At 36.7% G+C, this 27,263-nt stretch overlaps 1 protein-coding gene across 1 annotated transcript in view; it reads right to left on the reverse strand.

The window, feature by feature from the left end:
- Positions 1-812: 812 nt before the first annotated feature.
- Positions 813-27,263, reverse strand: part of RASGRP1 (RAS guanyl releasing protein 1) — a 34,520-nt gene continuing 8,069 nt past the window's right edge. Inside the window, exons 3-17 of the mRNA XM_072337543.1 lie at positions 20,487-20,592; positions 19,825-19,887; positions 18,433-18,564; positions 17,612-17,765; positions 14,728-14,901; positions 13,574-13,690; positions 12,650-12,925; positions 11,905-11,985; positions 11,233-11,337; positions 9,523-9,632; positions 8,759-8,903; positions 7,643-7,679; positions 6,911-7,057; positions 6,050-6,429; positions 813-4,046 (exon numbers count right to left, since the gene is read on the reverse strand). Of these exons, the coding sequence (XP_072193644.1) occupies positions 3,912-4,046; positions 6,050-6,429; positions 6,911-7,057; positions 7,643-7,679; positions 8,759-8,903; positions 9,523-9,632; positions 11,233-11,337; positions 11,905-11,985; positions 12,650-12,925; positions 13,574-13,690; positions 14,728-14,901; positions 17,612-17,765; positions 18,433-18,564; positions 19,825-19,887; positions 20,487-20,592 (2,162 nt within the window). The 3' untranslated portion in view covers positions 813-3,911. The remainder of the gene's footprint in view (positions 4,047-6,049; positions 6,430-6,910; positions 7,058-7,642; positions 7,680-8,758; positions 8,904-9,522; positions 9,633-11,232; positions 11,338-11,904; positions 11,986-12,649; positions 12,926-13,573; positions 13,691-14,727; positions 14,902-17,611; positions 17,766-18,432; positions 18,565-19,824; positions 19,888-20,486; positions 20,593-27,263) is intronic.

Genomic DNA, 27,263 nt, shown 5'->3' on the forward strand with positions numbered 1-27,263 from the left:
CAGCTACAATTGACCTCAAACCTATGCAATTTTCTTTGCTTATTTTGTGATCATTACTTTTGTCTTTATGTGAACTAAAGAAAAACTTCACAAGCAATTGGAGGTTTTCCTTTTCTTTCTGTTTCTTTCACTTCTGTAATCCTGAAGCAAAATACACCTTGCTCTGTATGTGCAAAGATTGGAGAGCAGATTTGCCTGTAAGTAGGAATGGTGTTCTTCAGTAGTCTGCACCCTTTTCTTCTTCACTCCCCTCCTCAGATATTTTGATGTTCACTACTGGACATAAAAACATGCATGAGATACGGTATTTTGAGTTCTGTGGTAAGGTAAAGAATAGCAAACGTTGGGGATGATAAGATGCTACCAGCCCTAGTAGAAATTACAGAAGCCTTGTTTAAGTGTACCTGTCATGCTGTAGAATCTTTTGAGAACTGGTGTCCTTAAACAAAAGCAAGTGATTGTGCTAATGAAGAACTGTGCTTGGTAATACCTTGAACAGTGTAATGGCAAAACAGCATCTGTATTGTCTCAGCCACTAAACGCTGGAAAAATAATCTGAAGATGCCCAGCTTCCCAAGCGCTCTCAGTGTCCTCAGGCTCAAGAATGTAGAAGGGCTGGCTTGAGACTCTCATATATCAGCTCAGTCCTGCAGGAGTGTCCCAAATGGAAAGGAAAATGAATATATGTTGTTCAGGTTTCTTTCTTTCAGATGCAAACTCGGAGGCAAGGTATGATTTTAATATTTTTTTTTTCTAATATAAATATGAAACTGAAATCTTACACTTCATATAATATAAATGTTTACAGTCTGTACACTTTTTCAATCTTCTTTAATAGCACTGAAACAAAAAGTGGGATTTCTGTAGAGATGGGTCCCAACAGGGTAACAGGTTGCTACTGGAACAAAGAATTCCAAATGGTAACATTGTTTTGTATTTTCAAAAGCTTATGTGAGCTATTTTAAAGGCTGTTGTCTTCAGCATTAACTTTAGCTCTGGCCTTTTCATTGTTAGATCATTTAGGCTACTTACTTTCATCTTTTAAGGATCAGAATTCACACTTAAAAAATAAACAGTGGGTGGGGTAGGGACATTTCAATTTTCTTCCTTTCTGTATGTATATGAAACACAGCTGAGCCTGGAGAAAGAATAAAGGTGAGTGCTTTTCATTTATATTAACCGTGACAAGTTTTAAATGGTGTTCAATACCAGTGCTTGCTGATAAGTCCTCTAAACAGCACTTAGTACTTATTCATTGTATCTTTTTTTTTTTCCCAGCGTAAAGGAGCAGTAAGATCAACAGTGATGTGGGTGATTTTTGCTCAGTAACTTTGTCAGTCTCAGCAGTATCCCTGTACAGTCAGTATTTGCTATTAACACTATTAATTCATGCAGCAAAAAAGGAAGTTGCAAAGTAATAACAAGGGACTACCACCAAAACAAAGCAACAACAAGACGAAAAAAAACACACTGCAGGAGGCTTTGGGCAAACATCCTGAAGGTGTTTGGAGAGCTTTGACATTTTCCAAGTATCAACTAATATTTCTGAAGCAGGAAGTTTTCAGCATATGTGAAGTATCATGTATGGGTTCTGTAAGATGATCCTGCAGCAGGGTGAGTTCAAATCATTCTGATTGCTTATAGGAACAGGGTGACAGAAAAGTAAGTTTTAATCTTAGGCTGTACAAGTCTATAGTCTTGACTTGATTCTGAGCATTAAGTAGTTGACATTACTGACACAGTAACCTTTGGGTCAGCTGTTGATGGCAGGGAACTTTCCAAATATTGATTTATTAATTTGCTCCTCTTTTATCCTCCAAGAGTAGGCAAAATGTGTGTGTGTGTGTGTGTGTGTATTTATCTGCATTCACACACACACGCAGAAATTCGGTTAGAACTGAAACCAAAAGCAAGCAGTTATCTCAGATGCACAGGATTTGCCAAATTTTGCTGCTCTTCTAAGGTATTTTCTAAATACACTGAAATATTTCCAACGTTTATCCTGTTCCTTTTAATTGTTGTAGAAATAGACTTTTATCTGCTAAGTGTGTATGAGAAATACTTCTTACTGCAGTCCTGCGGAGAGGGCAGAAATCAGGAAACTCGTAGAAAATTGGCAAAGCAAATGTGCAAATGTGATTTGAAAGCCATTTTGACTGCTTCACTGATCAAAGTGCAATTTCATCTTAACTGTAAATAATTCAGGCTTAGTGTACGAGGAACAAAAGTTTCACAAACTTCACAACGGCAAGGTTTGTCATATGCATTTAAATTCCTTACAGAGCACATTTATTTACAGTAAGATAACAGAAAGTCTACTACTACTATTACTACTACTCTCTTCCTTCATTTGTTTTTATTTAGTCATGGATGCAAACACAACTCAAGTTCTAAGCAGGAACTTAGAACCAGTAGATTAGGAAGCAGTTTCAGCTTGACTTTAAAAAAGAAATAAATAAAGTGTTAATATACTTGACAATTAATGACTGTAAGCTGGAAACAGAGCATACGTTTATGCCACTGAACACCAAGCACACATGCTATTGTAAGGGGTCGACTAAATGTTTAATCTGTCATGGATTTTGTAAACTAATCTGTAAGTTTTGAGGAGCACTGAAGTATATCACAGAATTACAGACTGTCAGGGATTGGAAGGGACCTCGAAAGATCATCTGGTCTGACCCCCTGCTGGAGCAGGAGCATATGTTGTTAATAGATACGTTAGTTTTAGTTTTAGTTTGTGCTGTTTAAATGTTCGATGACGTCCCTTTTTGATAAAAGCAAGTGAGTTTTATACAGCTTTAAGAATTACCGTGAAATGCAAATGACATTTTAAGATTGGCATTTATGACTAAAAGATTCACCAGTAACTTGATTGATTTGTAATTCCTTGACAGTATGTACACAGTATAGTTTTAAGAAAACTACATTACCTCCCTAGCACCTTTCACTGTACAAAATCTACACATGTAAGAGCACAGTCACCTTGACTCTTCACCTAAAGTGCGTGTGAAATCTATGAGAGAAAATGAAGAAATCCTGGTTAGAGCCATAAGATGTTAGAAACTGGAATACAATATCCACTGCATTGAGATTGCTATGCAGTTTCCTTCATAATATGGTCTTTAAGGTTCTACTCAGATGTTACAACACTGGTATCCACTTTGATGTTAGAAAAAGTAATCGATGTTATCCCATATCTACAGTACAAGGACAGCAAGCTATCCCTTAAGTAGGACTGTGTTTTCCAAGCTGTAGCCTGGAATACTGAAATGGAAGCAGAATTCACTCTAAGCTCTCTCTAGTCTCATATTTTACCATAAAGAAGTTTTAAAACATTTGTCAGTATGCCCTATTGAAGTCTAAAAATCAGCTTAACTACTTATATTAATATTCTTGCTAAGCTCTAGAAATTAAGATGACTACGTAATGTTTTTAATTGGTTTCAGCCACAATGAGAAAGAACTCTTTCAATGAAATAAATCTACAGCTTTACTTAAATGCTTATCTCTATTGAACATTTGTTTCTACAAACCTGAATTTGGGCCAAATCTGAAGTGAGAGTCTTATGAGTAGCTACTTAGAACCCTTGTAGAGTGAGATGTGCAGCCAAGTCACTGTAGAATTCACGTGGTCATCATGTACATAAGCTTCAGGAACAGTGTCGCTCCTTTAAAAAACAATCCCAGAAGATACTGAGTTCACTGTGCAGATGATGCTAACATACCTTAAATTGAAGGGATTCACTTATAGACTTGGGAGTGTTTTCAACAGGGAAATGTATAGAATAAAGAGAGTATTTCTGTTTTAAAATCCTTTGGATTGTCTTTCCAGTTCACGTGGTAAAGCAGCTTTATCACAATCCTTCCCTTCAGTCTTACATTCTTCCATAAGGAACTTCCCCTCATCTGCTAGGAGCAGTCTTTGTGTTGTAGGTTGTCGATAACGTGATTTCTTCTCTGAATTTTAAGAGATTCAATTGTTTTATGTGCCTGTTCCAGTTGCATCTTTAAACCTTCATTGTCTGCCTTTAGAATATTTCTTTCCTAAGGAAACAAAAGAAATAAAGAATGGCATTTGATTTTACATTCATTTCAGGATTGCCTGGTTGTGTATATAGGTTGACTGGAGTAAACATCAGTTGATGTAACTCTTGGCTGTAGGAAACCAGTAAGTTTAATTCAGGGCTATGAAAATGATATTTGTTTTGTTTTTCCTGGTGGGGGAGTGGGGAGGGCAGCAGGCCTAGATATTTATTATTTATATACATACTTTTTTTTTTTTTCTTTCCTAAACCAAAATGCTGGAAGGTAAATGGGGGCTATATGCTGAAAATAATCTTAACAAATTCTTATAGTACCCCTCGTATCTGTTTCTAAGACTGTAATAAGTCCAGAAAACTCAATGGGAATGTGACCATCATTTCGTTTGCTTGGTACAATTTTGTGCTTTAGGGACTGTCTGCTACATGCTATAGCAGTTTAAAAAATAAAAGTACTGATCATGTGCTCTTTGAATGCAAAACTGAAAAGCGTGGACTGTGAATTTTAAAGGCAAATATAATAGAGTAATCTGAGCCTGAGCTACATAAATATCTAGAGAGGTATGTAAAATGCAAGATAGAATTAAATGAAACTACTGTACTGAGTATGTAAAGATAGTGGTCTGGCTCCTATGTGGAAAACGTCTGTATCATTGTTTCTTTAAAGATGCATTCTGTTAAAATGTTATAGAAGCTGTTAAAGGTATTCACAGCAGTTAGATTAGGACAAACTTATTTTTATAGCTTATTAGTCCAAAATGAGGCCATGTCATGAGTGGTTAAGTAACCGGGAATACAGACACAAGATAAGTGTCAAGACAAAGCTTTATTGCTTTTCACATTCAGCAGCAGTCACTGCTTATTGATGTTATTGGCCTGGTATTTAGACATGATGTTGAAAATCCAGACTTCAAGTAGATTAAAAAACTGAGAAACATGATGGAGGTATGATTATTTCACCCTGTTTTGCTCTGATTTCCTTTAAAAATATGTAAATCTATAAGTATTTATGTGGCTCTTAGAATTTAAGTTATGCAAAATCTTCTTTCTTAGAAGGAGCATGGCATCTTACTGTCCTTTCAAAGATCTTCCTTTTAGAAGCTTTGGTATATTCCTGTTGCTTATTATTTCAAGCCAAATGAGGAGCTTCATTTAAATTGTTCTAGACTGGTTTAGTACATATCTTTACATTGCTTCGTTATATAGGAGGAATCAAGACATTCAACGCATAAGAGAAGATGCTGTATTGTAGAAAGTTTGAAGCTTATGCACAGAGCTGATTTACGAGCATTGTAATCTATGAGGAAAGGAATACAGGTAACTACTCCATGCATTATCTAGAACATTTGTTTCCAAAGCAGAATGAGTTACTCAGGTAAAAAAAAATGTGTATTTTTAACTAAAAACATAAAAAATGTGAGATTTACAATTCTTTATTTGTCTCACGTGCATCTCCCTGAATGTTTTCTATTTCTGCATTCTCCACAGAGCTGGGAATTTCAGGTTTTGACTAACATTGCTGTTTTAATTTGTATTAGAGGTCATAAGCTACCAATATTTTTGTTAAGGAAGTGTTTATGTGGTTCAACATAATGCCGTACATAAATAGAATACTGTCAAACTTGTCAAGACACTAATGCAGCATTCCCAGTCTTGTATTACATGTGTGGAAGACAGTTCTTTAAAAATAACTTGTTTTATGGATTAATATCTTGTCCTAAGCAACCGGACTGTGGTCACAGACTTGCTTGTGACTTCTAAGGATGACAAAGTTTTCAGAACATATTCCCTAAGCCCTATACTACTACTTAAACTTCTGTTTGAGGTGAAGCATTGCTGGAGGTAAAGTGACTAAAAATTCATTATCTCCCTCATGGATTGTTCTGGCAATTAATTATACTTGAGAACAGTGTCAGAATGATTTCTTCCCACACAGCCACATCCTCACGCTCTGACTACTTTACAGTACTGGTGTGTAAAGCCAAATTTGTTCCACTATGTACATACCCGCTCAAGTTCCTGGTATGAGGGTTTGTAGCTGTGATGCTCGTGATGCTCCTCCTTCATTTTCTGGCTGGAGTCCTTGTTTTCCCATTTAACATATGCTTTTTTACGGCTCAGTAATGGGCTTGGACGTGGGGATGTTGGGATAGGCTGGAGATAAGGACTTTCTAGTATCTTTTTCTCTTTCTTCTCCATTGACTTATGCAATACATCAGCAGCCAGCAGTGTGGAATCTGTCTGTATACCTTTATGAACTACGGCTGGTTTCAGTCTTACTGAGATTTTCTGAGCCGAGGAGCCCATGAGCATAATAGTTCGGTCCTTGCTGTCTTCATTGTGTTCTACTACTCCATTCGGAAATGTGAATGGTCCTTCTTCATGTCCTATAGAATATAGTAAATTGAGTCAAGAAGTGTTGTAGGTTCCTACCACAAAGATACATAAGTAAACTGACATTAAGTTTCACGTTGAAATTTTAGAATTGCAACAGTACAGCTTCCTTAATGCAACAATGGCAGTAAAAATAAGCATACCAAGACCTGCTTGTTACAAGATGGAAGCGTTAAGGGAACCTGGCAACTCTTCATTTCATGGCATTTAAGTTCTCATGAGAATCTGGCCAAAGAATTACCCAGTTCTTGTGGAATTTGTGCACCTTACATTATTTAGTGTGAGGAGAGACTTCCCAGAAAGTCTTTATTTACCCAAGACTTTAACTAGAATCCATGGTTATAGTTAGTAAGCTGATAAAACTCTGTAACTAACAAAACTCAAAACAGTGCATTACAACTTTTCTTTAAAATAAAAGAAACAAAATAAAAATTATCTAGATCTTTTGAGCTTTTTAATGTGACCTTTCCTCACCATGGAACTGCTCTTTAACTGCTACTGTGCAGAGGCTTGAAGCAAGAGCAGATGTTGGGCTGCTGTCTGCAACAGAGGTTTTGTGTCTTCTCTTGCACTCTATCACAATCAGGTCTCTGCATTGCTTGTGACAATTCATTCCACAGTCTGTAAACAAATCAAAGTTTACACAGTTCAGTGTTGCTGTTGGAGTATTTAAGATCATCTCATACTGAGTTTCCTGCCCAAGAAGCAGGGAAATGTTTGTCATCTCTACATGGATTACCTGAAACAACATGGACTAAGAAATCAGCTGAGCCCCGGTGCTATATACACATCAAAGGCCTTTTCATTTTGAAAATATCAAATAGTAACATTCAGTTGCAACAGATTTTCTGCCTGAGGTAGACGACCCTGCAAAATACTTCTGAGTCTGTTACACAGTTGTCACAGAGATTCAATGTTCTCATCCAGCAGAATGGAAGGGTCTGTTCCTCAGCTCTCTGGATTCAGTGATGATTTGCAAAGGGTAGAACAGTTCCTTCAGCCTTGCATTTCCTTTGGAGCATCTTTCTGCCATCTTATTTTTAAGTTGGCCTTCTCCTCCTTGAGGAGCCAGATTAAATTAGGCCCACAAGAGTGAATCTTGGAATGATCAGGGCTGGTTTTTTTTTTTGTTGTTGTTGTTTTATTCTGTTTTTGTCATTCACCGTTAATTATAGATTAAATTTAACAAAAGATGAAGATTCTTACCTTTGCATCTGTATCCTTGTTTAATTACTCCCCATAGCTGAAATTCAGACAAATAGAAAGACTATTTATTTCTGCACATTTGATACCTCCAGATATACAAATCCACTAAAAGCTCCACTCAGTTCTGAAATCTGAGCACCAGCAGAGTACTTGGTTTTTCTATCCTTTTAATGGTAAAATCAAAATATGAAACATCTACCTGTTCCTTTATTGCAAGCAAAATAGCTTGACCTAATGAATGAATGACTCTAATGAATGCATCAGCCCAAAGTAAAGCTGTGGAACTGGAGTAGATGGAGAACTGCATATCATCACTCTTGTTTGATCCCAGCTAAGCTGGGGAGCAGTAGGAGTCAGTTTTACCAAATCTTCTTGTGCTAGGCAGGAATCATGTCACACCTGTACCAGACATGAGTTCATAACATGATGGGATATCCTGAGTTGGAAGGGACTGACAAGGATGGTTGAGTCCAAGTCCTTGCTCCTTATAGGATCACCCAAAATTCCAACCATATTTCTGACAGCGTTGTCCAAATGGTGAATCTATTCCAATGTCCAGCCACCCAGTGGTGAAGAACCCTCCTCTGACACAGCTCCATGCTGTTCCCTCAGGTCCTGTCACTGTCACTCCCCTCAGCCTCTCTGTTCTGGGCTGAATAAACCAACAGGCCTCAGACACTCCAAATTATCTGTTGCCTTACAGACACTTCAGCTTTTTCACAGCCCTCCTTTGGATGGTCTCTAATAGTACAAGTTCTAAATGCCCAGTGGAGTGGAAGCCTCAGAATTTGGAAGTCTTGTCTAAGTGACATAGCCAAACACAAGAAAGGAGCTGCATTTAAGCACATAATACTACAAGAAGGGTATGTATAAAATGCACATTACATAGCTATGTGGGCAGCAGACTGGTTTTCTTTGTAGGTTCCCTGGTATTTTATATAGGCTAATTTCAGCAGGTTACATGATGTAATTATGCAATAAAAGCAGGTATTTTTCCAGACAATATTAACATAATTTGCCTTCAATTAATAATAATAACAATAATAATAATAATAATAATAATAATAATAATAATAATAATAATAATAATAATAATAATAATAAAGGAGAGCTTACAAATCCAGCACAGTTGTCACAGAAGGTAGGTCTTAAGTAAGTGGTCTCCTGAAAGTTGTGAGAAAAGCCAAGTCCTAATTTGGAATAGATTGAGCTAGCCCTCATAAAGTAAGCGGTTATTTCATCCCTGCTAATCAGACCTTCCCTGAAAAAAAACAAGAAAAGATGTTAGTGAAGCACCTGTTTTCTTAAAAGCATAAGAATTAAACATACCTTCTCTTCACAGTTTATAATGGCAATACCTTAATTGACCAAAACCTACAATGATATCAGCAATTTTGTCAACTGGTCCCTAAGTTTACAGAAGCTTCTCTGCACATTATAATTGCAGCCTGTACGGATAAAGGAATAATCTGCATATGAGATTCAACGTCAAAACTATTTCATAGTTTTACTGATGTTATTATTGGTTTTATTATTTTGCGTTTTAAGGTGCTAAGAAGAATGTTCTTAATTTTTCCAAAAAATACATTAGCCAATTCTCTGTTTTTGAGGGGCAGATCCATTTCTGGAAGGTTATTCAGTGGTATATATGGAGTGTCATTTAAAAACACGTTATTTTTCCTCTTATCTGTATTCTTCCTGCTACATCAACCACTGCTGTAAGCTCATTCACAAAACATATGAATGATGCTTTTGTCAGTTACGTTTTCACTTTGCAGGTGGAGAGGACGATTCTACGATCTTAGTGATAAAAGAAAACAAAACAAACAAGCCAAGTTTGATAAGGTGAACTGAGTGAAAAGAGACTTATGAGTACTCACGAGTCCTTAGCCATTACACAAAACGAGAATGGAAAACTGGCTGCTATCTTTTCAAATTCCTCCTGAGAAATGTAACCATCCTGATCGTGGTCATAATTTTTGAAGACAGACTGTATAAGATAACAACAGGATAGTTTATAATGAGGATAGAAGCTATTAATGAGGATAGAAGCTATTATATTGCCACTTCAGAAACAGTCCACAATATTTAGAGGATTCCTTTCCCACCTTCCCTCAATATCTATTAAATAGCTCTTTTTTAAATTATTTTTTTATTTTTTATTTATTTTATTTTATTTATTTATTTTTGCCCGAGTCTAAAGAGGCCTTATGACTTCTTGATTTTTAGGAAAATGCAGATAGATCAACACAGACATGACTGAATGGTTCACTACACAAGACTGGCTCTTATTTACACATTCTGCTCCAAAAGTAATGCCTCTATGTACTTCCATGGAAACTACTGCAGACAGAAAGAGCACAATAACACTATTTGAAAGAACAAGTTCTCAGCTACAAAACACTATTTCTAACCTGGTCACCACCATTAGCTATGCATTTTCACCAGCAGTGAATGGGAGCCTGCATGCCACGCTCATAAAAATCTGCACCAGCAGAGCCAACCCACTGTTTCACAGCTGCTATGACATTGCCACTGCTGACACACTCCACCCACCACCTCACTGTGCTCACATTCCCTGTTTGGTCTGCATAAACATCCAGCAAGCATCAATGAATGTCAGTGTATGCCAATCCTTCTGCATGGGGGAAACCAGGGATAAACCACTGCTCCATGTCAGAGGCCATTTGGTGAGACATCTCCTCCGCTGCCATCTGTCACTTGGCAACAAAATGGAATGGAATGTTGACAGAAATTTCAGCCTCTACTGCCATACAACCAGCATCCACCTCTGATGTCATGGACCAACATAAAATAGCAGCCATTACTTTCAGAGTGGACCCCATAGTTTCTCTTTAAGATCGTCACTAAGGTCTACAAACATAATTTATGCTAATGCTTTCAGTGATGATCTCTAGACAAACAAGTGCAGCTGCCTGGCATATTTGATCAGGTTAATGTTATGTGAGAATCAGTTATATGAAGACTTATTTCCATTTGTGGAATGACATTACTGACTGTGTTGGCCCTACAGCAAGAAGTATATATAGGACAAATTTAGGAATACGCTCCAAAACAGTATGTATTTATCAAGGGATAGCAAGCAATATTATAAGTCTTTAGAAGAAAAAGAGATGATGCAACAATGTAAAGAAAATCTTTACCTCTCTCCATTTTTCTGTTTTGAAATCAGTCATGAATAAAACTGATGACCCAAATGAGTATAAAAGCAATGGCTGCACTTACAAAGCTGTTGAGAGATCTGCTTCTAGGCTCCACCAGTAACACGATGTTGAAGACCCTTCTAGAGAGGGAATCCCTGACTGCTTGAAAGAATGACTCCGGAAGCATACAAATCAACTTTCATATTCCTGGCTGGCTTTTTAGTCATTAAAGGAATTTCCTTCCATGACTCACTGCTAACGCTGCTTATAGGTAGCATAGATATCCGTTTTGTGTGGACAGATGTGCTAACAAACTCAGCACAGTTTTGAATGTAGCCAGTAGCTTGTTTCTTTCTTTGCATCCTTTTGTACTTGGCAGTTATGACTACAACTGAGATATAAGGTAAACTGTCTGACCATACTTACATCCACCATCCTCTGAACATGTTTGCTGACTGTTTTTGGATCAGGTTTTGGGGCTACTCCTGAGGCCCAGTCTGCAACCACTGGTGGTCTGGAAGGTGTCAAAGGCTACAATAAATTGAATGGGACTTTATTAGTACCACACTAAAATATTTTTGATATTATACTTCTTTCAATTGTGACAAAGGACTATGAAATACAGGACTGCAGAAATGGACTCACTGACACAACATCATATTTTTGATAATTTTGACATAGTTCAGGCAAAGCACTTCCCTGAGCTGTCTTTTCTTAAACTGTCACAATTCACTCAACCATAAACTCACAATCTTTTCCAAAACAGAAACAAAAACTGCAACATAAAACTTACGTGTCTGATCATTTGAATCGCACAACAGATCTTAACTTAAAAGAACCAGTATCAGTTGTCAAGATGGAGTCTGATGTCTCTATACAAGTATTAGCATTTGTGTTTCTGTTAGGAAACCAGATATGGCAGCAAGTCTCACATAGACCCTCCTTTATGCTTTATCATCAGCCAAACTATGCTTTAATGGATTTTGCTCAATTTTGCTCCATTTTCAGTTTTGCTCAAAATAAAATAAGATGAATACAAGGGATAAAAATTGCATTATTCATAAAGATATTTTGTTAAGAATCTGGAAATGTCCTTACAGCGGCTCGGTGACTTCTTGGCTCTCGTGCATATGAAAGCTCATAAATTTCATCTTCTGTGTAGTACAGATCAAGGGACAGCTGAAAATAAACAGAACATTAGCTTAATTCCAGAATAGTTACTACTACTTGATTTCCTTGTTCCTGGCATGCATTCGTATTTTTTGATAGACTGGTGTTTAATGTTTGCACCTAGGGAAAAAAAAAAAAGCTGCACAAGTGTTGACCATGATTTGGAATGGTTGCATTTCTAAGTTCCAGTCTGTTGCTGTCATTGAATGGAAGCCTGTAACATTAACACTGCAAGTGACTGTAGGCATAACTATCAGCATGCCACCATTTCAATCTTAGAAATGGAAATGTGGTATGTTTAACCCCTTCTTGAGGAACCCCTTCCATATAAAGCACCCAAATTTATATATTTTACACGAGGCAGCCTTATTTGCAATCTTCTGCTTTCATGATGTAGCAAGGGAAGCTTTCTACCTTTCTCCCTGCTTAGGCTCACTCATCAGAGGATTCAGAGTGCTTCATTAGGGAAAGTACAGAGAGAATTTATGCTACTGTCGTGGGACAGAAATAAATGTTTTCTTTTACAGAAATAATTGGAAGCATACTGCCCATGTGGCATTGCCACTTGGTAAATCAGCATTGCTAACTTAATATAATTCACTACTTAGTTCAGTTGGAGGTAATTGAAAATCATTTTTAAAACTGAAGTATTTCTCTCTTCCAATAGACTTACCGTAAGCAAATGAACAAGGTCCATATTAGCCTCCAGGGGAAGTGGCATTTCCTGGAGTTGTATCAGCTCGTTTATGTGGTTATAGAGAGAGTACAGTTTGCATATGTTAATTTTTTTGTCCTCTAAGTAGTCTGGCATGGCCTCATGAAGTGATATCAAGTCTTTCAAGTGGACCCCAAGGATTGGGATCTTAAAGTTAGTGCACTCATTATAAGCACGTCGATAACAGTCATAGTTTCTGTAAGATGAAAGCAGTTCTGTCATTTCATTAAACACCTAAAAAAAAAAAAAAAAAGTCAAAAATAAAATAAAAACCATCAAAACTCTTTCTAATCTATGTTATCTGTCTATAGTGCCTGTCTTGCTACATTCTCTATTTAGTCGATGGAAAAAAAATACAACCCTCTCAAATCAAGGAGATGTGTTTGCAGATGTCATGTCTCTAAATTTATTCAAGTCTGACTAGATAAAGTCTGTCATAGGGAATGGTCAGATAAACAAAACTGGTCTTTCCAGTATTAAAGTGCAGAGGCCTGTACTTGCATTTTATAGACTCAAGCTAGTCAGTGTTGCTATGGACAGCAAAAGATTTGTTCTAAAATGTTCTAGGAATTCATTGTCTGCTTTCACATGTGAATGCTATTCTGTACTTCTATGTGCTTCCAAATGAAAACACATGTTCTCATATCTAAATATTAAACAGAAACTTTAAGGAAGCTCCACAAGACTATGAAGGAGACACTGAAAGTGTAGGAGTAACTAATGTTTATAAAGTTGAAGTGACAAAAAAATCAGGAGTGGGGAAACTCTTCCTTTTTTTTCCCCTCCGCTCTATCTGTCATGTCTAACAAAGTAAGCTTGTTTATCTTTGTGTGCAGTGACAAAAAAAAAGGTTAAATGATTTGTAAATGTTACAGTACCAACCTTAATTACATCATGAGGAACACATGAGCTTGTTTCCTTGAGTCTGGAAATGGAACTGTGACAGAGACCTCCTATCACTGCCATTAACGTGTTGAAATTCTGCAACTGGTGAAGCTTCTGTGTTGATATACAAACAAGCAGTATTTATTATTTAAAGCTTTAAGTTGTTCCATATGTATGTCAAAATTCTGCATTTCCTCTATTACTGAGGACCAAAGTCTTAGAAGTTTTGTACCATTTGACTTCATTCACTTTGATACTGAAATTGTGATTTTAGTGAGTGTGACTTTTACTTGTTTTACTGTTATGAGATGATAAGAATTCTGCATAATTCTTCAAAGGACTCCTCAGTATTTCTCCCTTTTCCCACAGTCTGCAATAACACTGCCCAATTTCTTGTTTATGGTCACAGATGGATTAGTATATGAAAAACATCAGAAGAACAATAGCTTTGCTTCTGTCACATGAAGCGTAAGGAAAAGCAATTCTACTTATGGTCAAAGTCATCACAGCAGTTCATACATTGGAATGATAGACATTTTCAGCTTGACTTTTCACAAGCTGATTAAAAAATATAGATAAATCTCATTTGTCATTGAAAATGTTTTCTTCAGAATGAATAGGAGAAAACCATAGAGACACTGAAGATACTGTGTGTGTGGGAACTGTCAGGTCACAGACTGAACCAGTGATTGAGCACCTGGAGAAGGGGTGTGGCCAGCACTGGGAGCACAGCTGCAAACAATTCACTTGTGCAACCAAAAGGAGTGGACCCTGGGTTCCAAACCTCATTTAAGGGCTGGCAGCCACAAGGGACACATCTTTACTTTGAGACTGTTTTCCTTGGGAGTTTCCAGTGGGCCCTGATGTTGGAAGAAGGTAAGTGATACCTTCTTTATTACTAGACTGACTGCTAATTTTCTTGGGAGCTCTGAAACTGGTTAAAGGCAACTATATTGGCTCCTGCCTGTTGTTATGGTGTAATATGTCAATACCTGGTATAAGACCACAGCACTGCCCAAATATGCGTCCTACATGTATGAAACAGGAGATCACTGCCAACTACTTTCTCAGTTGATAGTGGGGGGGGTGGGGGGAAATTAAGAGGCTGTTTCAGAGGAAGAGGAAGTATCATGTATCAAAACTTAACTGACCTGTGCAACGTGAATGAACTTGATAAATACTTCAGCTCGAAGCTGTGGCGTTGGTCTACTGAGAACCATTAGCTGCACCCACTGAGAGATACCATTGCAAAGAGCAATTGATCTTTCCATTGTTGGATTCTCTTTCACACAGCTATTCACAATGTAGCTCTGATAATCTGAGAACTCAAAAATAAATAAATAAAATAAAAAATTCTACAATAACAATACAAATGAAACACTGAAGAACAAGAAAATCAGTGAACCTTAAGTGTTAATAAGTTTGAAACATCTCCATTGTTCTTTTCAAAGCAGTAAAGCCCATAGTAATGGAATTAAAATCATCTTTATAATTAGTATCACATCACTGCATTGTGCATATCTCACAAGCCTTGACTTCCCCCAGTGTTACTGGCTCCACAGATTCAATGAATCTGGTTCTCAGTGAGGAAGATTATGCTTAAAATTCAGTTTAATCTGGTAATTCAGTGATAGTTTACATTATAGGTACATACACTGGAAATATAGCACTTCTGCCTTAAACTATCCTAATCAAACAGAATAAGTTCTATAAGATTTGCATAAGACTGAGATTAGATTTGTTAACAGAAGGGACTACAGAGTCTCTAATATTTTTATGCATGTTGTGAGATTTTCTTATTCAAGCAAAGTGACCTAAAATAGTCCAGGGAACCCCTGTATGTGACAAAGTACTGATATTATCTTTGAAGCCATTCTTCCCATTAAGATCAAAGAGAAGCAAACGTTTGTTTTCACAGATGCAGTGTCTATCTGATTCCTTGACTTATCTATTTCCAAGGATACACAAAAAAGTGACTAATCAGAAAACATGATGGGAGACTTATGTACACACTTGTTAAGATATCAGTATTATTGTCCATAATAATAAAATCTTTCATAGCTGCAGTAGATACATGTTCAACATGTTATGTTTCTTTGGCTTAAGGAAATATCATAAAACTATTATTTGTTTTTTGCTTGTTCTCTCTCTGCTTTAGCTTTTTCCTCTGCTCAGTTAGTAAGTACTAATAACACTTTAAAGAGTCAGAGGTGACAGCAGATACCAGAATTAATCCTCTTACTAAATTAAAAATTGAATAAATCATAACAGTAAGAAAGTAAGTAGAGCTGTCTCTAAGATTTCACAGCACATACAGTTATAGTTTGAATTTTGAACTACAGCCAGATTTGGCTGGATGTTGAAATTTAAGCAACTGCACTGTATGATGATTAATTATTCAATACCTGACTACATAATTATCAACCTCATAGTCGTTTCAGAACAATTACAGTTTGATTAGGTTATATTTTGTTCTCAGTAGCTCTCCATCCAAAAATGATTTTTTAATGCTGAACAAACTCCTATCTAGTACTTCTTAAAACTTCAAGAACATTTCTGTGCAAGAATTTATCAGACTGGTTAGATGTAACCAGGTTATTAGCAGCTGATGCAGTAAAGAAGTCCAGGTACCCAGATAGTTCAACAGCCTAATGTTGCAGTGACTAATTATAAAGCCTCAATAGTAAGGCAAAATCCAAATGCTTGGGCTTCCTGTATTTTATAGCTTTGCAGGTAAATTCATACTTGTGGTCACTACTTTGCAAATACCACTATCTGCAGTTTCTTTGCTGCAAGATGCATGGTGTTTCATGGAAGATTTTGCTACATGCTATATGTATGTATTGAGGATCAACAATTCCCTTCTGACTTTCAAATGACTGAGTAGTTATTCTAATGACTGATAACATAGCAGGCCATTTGCAATCTCTCTCCTGGCATTTGCTGCCAAGTAAGAATTAGGAAAGGATTGTATCATGAATATACTGTATGGAGAGTTAATGATAGAATTTCTTACTAATGCACGTTGCTTTCTGATCTGAGGTTTACGAAATTTTGTTTTACACCAAAATGTATGCAGGCATTTAATAGTTGGAATTCTAACTGCAGTCATACCAGTTATACTCAATTTTGTCTGCACAAAGTTATGAAAGTGCTAGGAGTTACGTGAGCTTTGAATGTTAGTACTACCTACAGGCAGCAGTTTATGCAGAAAAGCGCTTATCTGCTGCATGAGAGTATTGCACTGCTGTTTCCTACTGCCACAGGAAGTTGGCTTTCTAGGAGCATTCCAGGCTTCCTTCATCCCACTTGAGCCTGACTGCTGATTTGAGCTGAAGGACCCTGCTTGTTTCAGTTTGCAATTACACAACCATTTCTACTAGAAGCTGATTATTTGGCAGAAGTTCAAATAGTTTACTTTGGTTCCCCAGAGGCCCTTTCCTTCAATCTATTGTGTATGTATAGATGTATTGTGTATCTATTGTTCTATGATCATACCCTCTCTGAACTGACTGTAATGAAAAGGAAGATAGTCAGAATAAGTATCCCTGTTCAGTTTCAATCTAGCAAAACAGAGTAAGGATAAAGACATAGGCATATATCAGTCCATGCATTTAACTGTTAGCAAAGAAATTGATAAAATTTTAGCTCACAGCACTACTGCAATCTCAGTAATAGCTGGATGTGGTGGTTTGGGTATAGAACAGATTGGGGAATATTTTCAACGCAGAACATGCATCAGTGTCCCGTGTATGAGATACAATAGTTTAATTGTAGAGAAACAAGCTGAGCTGTGCTCATTCTACTTGACCTCAGGGCCAAAGAAACAGGCCTTACCTACTTCTCTTAGTTGTACTGATACACAGGTAAGCTTTCCCATCTGGTTCTGTAGCTGACCTTGATCTTGTCAGCTCTCCACCACAATCATTTTGTCAGTTTGTCAAAGTTCTTGCACCTCAGGGTTAAACTTGTAGTGATACCTCTCTCCCATCTTTACTATCTCCTTCCTGCTTCTATTTAAAATAAAATACTTACTGATATTCTTCTGAAGGACTTAAATTCAAGATAGGTAAGATGGTCTGACAGCTCTTCTGGCTCAAGGTGATCAAAAAGGAGTGAAACTTTCCGTTTCTTACTGCTGTTAGCCTTTACACGCTGTGTCAGCTTTCTAGACCAGTCCCTGGAATTTCTTTCAGAGAAATTTTAAGAGAGAATTATCCTAAATTACCCTCTGAAGATGAAACTTCTTATTTGAGAACTTGCATTATTTTCATGCTTTACTTCATTAAAGAGTTAGGATTTGGATTTTTAAACAGCAAGCATCTTTCACAAATTACAGACCACGTGACAAAACATTATTTGCTTTAAGTATTTATACTGCACCTAAATACAGTACAACAATGTTACCAAACAGTACAAGATCATATACTGCACTTTCAGAACTGCTTTCTCTAACTTTGGCCTACTGAACATAAAACATTCCCTTTAGTAGTCTTTAACATACCTCATAGACACTTTTACCTCCTCTATTATTCAATCAGAATGTACTCTTTTCTTACTGGCTGAGTCAATAAGGCTCCCTGGATATAATGAAACTCGACTAGCATAGAAAATCAGCACAAAGACTAGAAAACAGTCTGGCTCAACTTAGCCTATTCTTGAAAGTCATTCTGTTCCTCTATATATAATAATGTATGAACACTTCACCAAGAATTAATAACATAGAACTTTTTATAGACTAAAATTAACCCACTGTGGGATCATTATCCTGTTATACTAGAGAGACATTATATTTGGATAAAGAAAATTCAGAGCAAAACTTTGTTTCCCAACTGTACTGAAACTTTGGCACTCACATTTGAGTTGTGTCGATTAGACGGCAGTGTAACTCCTCACCATTAGCTTTAACCAGTTCTTGAAATGCCTCCATGGCTGTTGATAGCTTAGAGTCCATTTTGAACATAACCCAGAACTCTGTAATCCAATACCTATTATAAAGGGGGGGAAAAAAGTTTTGATTTTGCTTTACATTGAGTAAGACTGAAATCTAGATAACTGTGCATGTTCATAATTTTATTTAATTTTGACCAACTTTGGGAGATAATGCTTGCTTTTTAAATGCTATTGTTAGGGTTTACAAGATTAAAAAAAATAGTTCTATACAGTATTAAGCAATAGTTGCATAAAATTCAATATTAAAATATCTAGATTCATGTTACATTTAGATAATGTATGGTGATTATTTTTTTGCACAAGCTTGTAGAAAACTTTACATATTCCTTTAAAACTTGAAAATATTCTGCCTAAAAATTGCACTATCCTAGTCAGAATTTTAACTATTAACTAAAATAAGTTACTATTTAAATGTGTTTGTTTACTAGTGGCTCATTCTCACATGCATCCAGTACTTTCTAAGGACTATAATTTTCTATGTTAGGCATTCAAATTATTTGTCATGTAGTTTATTTCAGTTCCCACGTGTGACTTGTCATCCAATGTGATAGGTTGGCCCTAGCCTACATACTGACCCAGGTGCTCACTCACTCCTTCCCCCTGCAGAGGGACTGGGGAGGGGGGAAAAAAAACAAACAAACAACTTGTGAGCCAAGATAATTATTTAATAACTAGATGAAAGAGAGAAAAGAAAAGAAACAGAAACAAACAAAACCCCACCACCAAATAAAGGTAGTCGCTCATGTTTTTTTCCCTGCAAGCAGACCAAAGTCCATCCATAATTCAAGTGACAGCTACTTTGGAATGGCTAACATTTTTATTGTTGAGCATGTTTCTACACTTTTGTTTTCCCTAAACTGATATCAAACTTCATTGTACTTAATAAAAATGATCCGTGATCATTGCAAATGACTAAGAACAGTTACTAGGGAAAGTTACCTACAGATTAAAATAGTTTGGCTTTTTCTATGTAAAGGTAGCTGCATATCCCACTCTATTTTTTTTTTATAGACCTATATCATATTAGATATAATGCTCTTGATTCCTGAGCACTGTCAATTCTTACTGCTGTTTAAGGAAGAGGTTCATATAGAATCAGTCTAAAAGTGCAACCCAATAATTTATGCACTGACCTCAATGGATCTGTGTGAGTCTCTTTTAGCAAAGTTGCTAAAGTGAATCTTGAAAAGCTGAAGGAATACACCTTTTTCTTTTTGATGTGATCTTTTGTACATTCTTTTGTATGATACAGGGACAGTTGTTGACTAATGGCTACCAAGCGAGAGTATTCTTACCTCACAAAATAGCAGATCTTTACACACAGCACAGATGATTTCTTCTCTAAAGCACTAAGATAGGTAGAAAACATTAAGGAAAACGACATGTGCAGGCAGTCACTTCAGAATAGCGTCAAATCAAGAGAAAATGTTTACAATTTAATACAGTATAATTTTGAATGAGTGCCTGAGAAATAATACTTGTTGAAAATTGTCATCTCCAGATGACAACATTCGGATATTAGTAAAGCTATGCTTTTGTGCTTTGCTCTTCTACTTGAACTGAGGATAGAAAAACAGAAATCTGTAACAGTCACAGGTTTGCAGTATCTAATGGAGGTACATATCCTAATCTAACACTTGTTAGGTAATCTCTTTGCAGCCAATAGAGGATGATCTATCCTACTTAAAATCTGAACTGGAATTTCTTCTCCATCTATGTGGATTGTAAGCTAAACCAGGCAAAAAAGTAAAAAAAAAAAAAATAATAAAAAAAAAAATCCTAAAACTAACAAAAGTCCCACTGTACAGACAAAAACACCTGTAAATATGTAGTCTATTGTTTCATTAGCAGAAAATTAATGCATCTGCTGATTAAATATCCTCTACTTACCTATCTTAGAGTTGTCAAGCATATCTGACTTTTTACCTTATAAGCAGGTGAATATTGCAAAGGATATAGATCACTGAGTTTCTGGAGCATATCTGCAGAGGAGATGATAAACTGATGCATGGTCAGAATCATCTTTAGCAGCTGGTTGTTCTGATAAGAATTTCCTTCTAAATCTGGGGGGGGAAAAAAGAGTAGTCATATTCGAATTGCCATATAACTTCATGCACCAAAGAGGCCTCTTCAGAATTCTAAGCAGGCCAATTTATCATGCTATTTGAAAGATGGTAGTTAGTATCTAACTTAGTAGGTTTGTCTTTTTTTGTTTTTCTGAGAGTTAACAAAAAACAGCTTGTCTCAAAAACAATCAAAATACTCAGGTAGCTGTACATAATGATCACATGAATATAACATTTGTAAGAACTTAATGAATTGAGTTACAGAAGAATCCATGGTCCATGTCAGCCTGTGGCATGACTGAACTCATCAGAATGGAGATATTCTTAAGTGATTATGCAGGTTTTTTGTATAGCAGACATATATAAACCTAAAGTAAACATGCATCTAGAAACGCATGGACTGAGGTATAATGTATGCAGAATTTCAGGGATTAACCAATGCATGCTCTCAGAGGTGGACCTAAACATCCTAATGCATTTCCTTAAACTGCACATTACAAGGATTTCACTTGAAGGAGGTTTTAGACTATATATCTACCTTCTGGGCTTTGTGGGTGCTTTTTCCCACATTAGGAAAAGGTCAAGGACATCAAATGTATCAATGTGTTACAGAATTTCCATTTCTCTTACACATGCTTTAACTACTGGGTCTGTTAATATTAACAAATGATGGTTTTGTACAGACTGCCCTGAGATGAAATAGGTAACTTGAAACAGAATTACATGTCCTTTTTGCATGTTTTTTAACTATTTTTGTCCTCTGCTAGACAAATGTAGTTACCATCTGAAACAAGAACAGCAAGCAAAAGTAGTGCACGATAACACAAAAAGGAAGAGGTAGATGAAAACAGCAGATCTGCAGTGTATGAAGTTGTATCTACTACTAGGGAAAGAAGCATTTTTTTTCTTTTAGACTGCACAATGCAGTAAAAAGGAATATTAAACTCAGCCCAATCACAAAACAATATAATCTATGTTAGGCACTGAGCAACAGTTTCAATGTCCTTATACAGACAGGTACCACACATGAAGAGGACCCCAAGGCCTTTCATGTCAAACAGTGCATTAGATTGGTTGTAGAACTAATAAAGCCCAGCTTTTTCTTGATCTGTTTCGTACTACTCACACCTCAATAGTCCTCTTATTCTCCTCTGAAAGCTTTCTCTTCCCTTTATTAGTGCTATAACACCCATGTTTATAGTGGGTAACACAAAATATACTGTGCCTGACTTCAGGCTGATTGGCCAGAGAGTGAAATCCATCAACCAACTGCTGGGTTCACATAGCTGCCCCTGCACCAATCTGGATGTCTCCCTTCTACATAATCAATCCTCTAAAGACCCCTATCTTTGCCTCATCAAACAGACTGATTACTTCATGCGGCTTATATGTAGTTCAGTAGGAAGGTGATTCAGAATGATCTAAGCCTGTAGTTTACAAGTGAAGTTACTGTTTAAGCACTCAGTTTGAACCCTTAGAAGCAGAGGACATGCTGCATATCTATCATGCACTGATGTAGATATTCTGGAAACAGTATGTTCAGTTTACAGGGAAATCAATAATGATGGACAGAAAGGCCCTCAGGAAAGGCAAGCAGAAAATTCCTGATTAGTAGATTCTGGCATCAACCCACTCAGCATTATTATGCCAAGAACAGAAACTTTATATAACAGGTCACCTTTGACAATGAATGCGTGAGGCCTCTTTCTGAATGTATTTTCTGTAATTACACCTACATCATAAGAGGAAATTCTGTTTATAGCCTCAGTCTAACAAACTGACAGAGAAAGCAGTGGAGAGTTAGGACAATAAGTTGAACTACTTGACTCCGATTTGGAGCCAGCAGAAAACTTCCTGTGAACGGTTACTGTCAATGGAGATTTCAAAGCTGAGCTTTCAAAATATGACAGCCAAATCATCCTGTATTTTCAGTAAGAAAAAAAGATCATAAAATTCTAGGAGAATCATCTCTGTAATGTTACTCTCCACTCTCAATTGTGTGCCAGGTTTTACTCTAACAGCTGTTGCATGCAGTTTTACAGGTGTATGCTCCTTAGCAATCCTTCCAGATTTGCTTTGTAAGATTTTGTTCTTAGCTGATTTTCATAGTCACGATGGTGTATGCGCTACTCAAGAAATACAGAGCACTCTGTTTAGCGTATGGTTCAACTAAGCTGATCTGAAAGACACACAAATACTGTTACCAACAACAGGCACATCCTTAAAAGGCCAGGGCCTTCTGGTAGTAACGTGCAAGAGCTGCAGTACACACTATTTTCCTTTCATGGAAAAGGTAGAATTAAATACTTGGCATTGATAATAATTATTTTTAACTGTGTAAATACAGTTTCCCACAAAGTCACAGATAGGAATTAGTTCTTTGCTTTAAATACAATGAATATATCCCCTATTAGCTATCCACTTTTGTTTGTAGAGATAAGAGAAAAGCAGGCTGCTGTTTATGCTGGAAAGCAGTTGGGTCAGGGCTCTCGAGCAATGACATAAGAAAATGCAGTCAGATGAAGACAGACTGGAAAAGAATACTGACCAGCAATCTCAAAAGAAAAAAAAGAAAGCATTAATTTGGTAATACAGAAGTTGAAGTAATAGATCAATGTGAAACAAAAATGTATGTTAGTGAATAGGCATCCAGATCACACTCCAAAAAAGTTTGTTTTATTTTTTTTAATTATAAGTTCTTGGTTTTAAAGCAGAAACCAAAGATTAGACAAACTGTACTTGTGTTCTTGCATAATTTCATTTATTACTTATAAGATCTTTCTGTTCTTAATGGAATGTAAATAGTTTAAGCATTAAAACAGCTGCTGTGTAAGTTTTGCCAGAGAAATGGGAAATTTGCAAAGAAAGGCTGGGACATCAGGAATCACAATGTTTATTCAATTCTTTAGTATTTGATTTATTCCAACATTCCAAGTGTCTTTAAGAAGACTAAAATTCTTTTAAGTATAGCACACAGAGGTCCGTACAATTTTTACTGAATAGAATAGCTTGGGTTGGAAGGGACCTCAAGGATCATCATGTTGCAAACCCTCCTCCCCTGCTACAGGCAGGTCCACCAACTTCCAGATCTGGTACTAGAGCAGGCTGCTCAGGGTTCCATCCAACTTGATCTTGAACATTTCCAGGGTTGGAGCATCCACAGCTTCTTTGGGCAGCCTGTGCCAGCACCTCACCTCACTGAACCCTATCCAACAGCTTCACATCTTTCCTGTATTGGTAGCCCCAAACCAGGATACAGCACTTGAGATAGGGCCTCATGAGGGCAGAGTAGAGAGGGATAGTCACCTCCCTGCCACTGCTGGCCACCTCTCTTCTGATGGAGCCCTTCAAGACGCAGATTTTGTTTAACCAGAAAAGCAGTTCTTTTGAAAGCCAAAATGGTTATTTGTTTGTATACTAATAAGTGTATAGTTATTGTTAAGTCACCTGATGTGTATTGAACCAGATGTGTTCAATATGGATATCTCTAGCTGACAGAGACAGTAAATATCTGTCTATCTTAACAGTTTCTCTTCTGTGCATATTCCAGGCTTCTACCATAAGTATTATGTGGCATAATGCTTCCAATTGAATTTGGATCTTTTTAATGATCCTTTCAATATTTTTTTTCTTTTCTGCACTGTAAAGGTATGGAGAAAAACAGCATGTTCTACCTAATATTACTGATTAGGTCAACACGCTTACCATTTTCTGACCTAACAGATGTGAATTTATGCTTTAAAACATCCAGATCCAATTACCTCACAACACAGGTGGATATTGTTACAATAGAGTAATTACCTTTCATACAATGAAACAGAACTGAATTTTATGCTATTTATTCCTACCCTGAGCCAGTGACTAAAAGGCTTGATTGCACTAAGAAACGCTTTGTGATGGACTAAAAAACAAAATACACGCTGCAGACAAAAGTCTTATCAGTTCCTAGTACAGCTCAGCACAAAGTAGCAAACCTGTATAGGATTGTAGGAGCAGATAATTTTACAAATATGATCATTATCAAATATCCTGCCAAATCTATAAAAGGGATGGGGTTTTTTTGGGGGGGGTGAGTACCCCATTAATGAATGATGTTAGTAAAAACATTAGGTCTGATTCTTCTATTTGTATTGCATAAATTCCTAATTTAAGAAAAAAAAAAAAAAAGCTAAAAATTGACTTTCAGCGAGAAAAGACTCCAGCTCAGTTTCAGAAGTGTCACTGACCAGCAGGCAGCTTCTTTTCAGAGACCTAACCTGCTAAACATAGCTGTGTGTAAGGAAGTTACAGAAGTTATGGTGAACTATCTTTGTGCAAACAGGGAAGGTGATTATGGGGGTTTTACTGACTCAGTTGGGAGAGTTTCTCTGAATGCCTCTACAGCATTCTCTTGATCCACCACAAGTTTTGTTGTTTTTTCTTAAAGTCTGAGACTCATTTTGATTTCCGTTTGTATATCTGTTTCTAACCACATACTCTGCTGAGCAAAAACCGGAGTGAACACTAAAGAAAGTAGCATGGGTGTATTTCAGTTAGTCGATTTACCTTAAGAGTGCTGCAAAATACTGCATAGCCTTAGAATTGTCTGCAAGTTACGTTTCTTTTTTTTTTTTTCTGTAAATGCACTGAAGATATTTTTATAGAAGTTCTCTGAAGCAAAAAAGGAAGAACTCAATATACTTTTAACTACATACATGAGAATACAAAAATACAGGACTAAGCTAGGCCTGTCAGTCATTCTTGTGCATGAACCAATTAGTGGCTCCCTGCAATGTGTGATTTAGATATAACTGAAATATCATGTTTCTAGAATAGTTAGAAGTACCTAAGTATTCAAAGGCTAATAAGAAAGGCAGTAAGAGCAAACTACCTATGTTTCACTACAATCCCAAGCTTATGACAAATGTATTCACTAGAAAATGTTCTACAGGCAGTACCACGGTCCTGATACCTTCCTACCTATGAATGCAATCATTAGGCAACAGGAAGAATGCCAGGAAGGTCTTAGTTGAGCTGAATTTTGCAAGAAAGAAATGTTTTTTTCCTAGGTCTAAGAGGCATTTATTTTATAAGCATTTCTTTAGCATCAGGTTTAACTCTATCTTCTGGTGTACCATTTGAAATGCATAAGAAGTGAATCATAGAACACTGATAGATATTACATGATCAGTGACTAAACTACTAAGAATATGAATAATTTCTTGTAATTTACCTGAAGCTTTCCAGTCATTATCAAACCTAGCACCAAGAACAATGTAACAATAAATCATCAGGCAACTGCCAAGCAGTCTTATTAAGTGCAAAGATGAAAGTCACTGGTTGCTCTACTGATGTTGCATTATGGTATTCTATAGTAGTATTCCATATGGCATTCTGCAGAGTGGTAGTGGGGTTTTTTGTTGTTTCGCTTTGTTTGTTGGGAGTTTTTGTCTACCTGATGTCTTTCTTTCAGAAATAGCGTAAGTCAATTACAATGACCTTACAAAGATTAGGCAAAAGAATTGTTTTCAGATGTAGCAGAAAACAGCTGGAATCTTGAAGCTCTCATATTTAAACTTATTTCTACAAATGATGGTTGTTCCCAACATGCAGTATATTAAAAAAATAAAAATAAAAAAAAATCAGTCATAAAAAGTAATAGTATAAGAGAACTCCAAAATTAAAATGAGAACTATTTTTTTTTTTTTTAAATAATTTCTGCACCACTAACAGAACCCCAAGCAAGTAAAAAAGATTCTGGAAAAAACACCATAGACTGGATGTTTCTCTAAGTCTACTTTACACTTCAAGATCCCTACAGAACAGAAAGGGAAAAAAGTTCTTCCAACATTAACAATACAGATATGACCAAGGCACAAGCAAGTCTAATATCTAATCCAAGACTACTCCATGTGAGAGTAGGGAACACCAGGGAGTAGAAATCTCGAGGGAAAGACATTACCCTCTCAGAAACAGCTTTTGGAGAGCTACCTCTTGCAGAAAGCTCTGGGTGGGTAATTCTTTGAAACGAAAACAAGAGGATGAATGTTCTTGTCAAGGGGAAATGGGATGATTTTGAGAAATTAAAATGTTCTTCAAGTTCTTCAAGAGAAACCAAATGAAATGTGGGTGGAAAGTGTTCCATTAGCCTTGGAAATTCAAATCAAGCACAAAAAGTAAAATGTTAACACCCCCTCCATGCACTAATTTTCATTGTTCTATAGTAAAGTATTGATTTTTGGCAAATGAGATCTTTTTAATTGGTCTTTTTCTACAAAGCCTACCAATCATAATTTGAGTGTTTAAGTTTTTACAAAGCTATGAATCATGATACTGGAGGAGCCATGTGTAGTTTTTGAGCTACAGGCAACTCTTGTATAATCCAGGTGTAATGCCTGGCAACACCAGTGTAAGCTCTGGTGGATAAGACAAGACTTCGAGAATGGAATCAGAATATTCTGAGCCCGGTATTGCTAGATAAACACTGAACTCAACTATGTGCTCAGCTCTTACTCATCCTAGAACTGCAGCATTTTTACAGTGATACTCTAACTGCATGATCAATCCTGGGGCAGCCAATCATCTGATCTGAGGAAGCACAAAGTCAGCCACATCCAAAGGTTCAAACTACAACAAACCAGCAGACACCAAGCATCTTTCCTCTCAGAGACCTCAAGATGTTACAGATA

The sequence above is a fragment of the Excalfactoria chinensis genome, chromosome 5 (genome assembly GCF_039878825.1).
Source record: "Excalfactoria chinensis isolate bCotChi1 chromosome 5, bCotChi1.hap2, whole genome shotgun sequence".
Taxonomy (NCBI): domain Eukaryota; kingdom Metazoa; phylum Chordata; class Aves; order Galliformes; family Phasianidae; genus Excalfactoria; species Excalfactoria chinensis.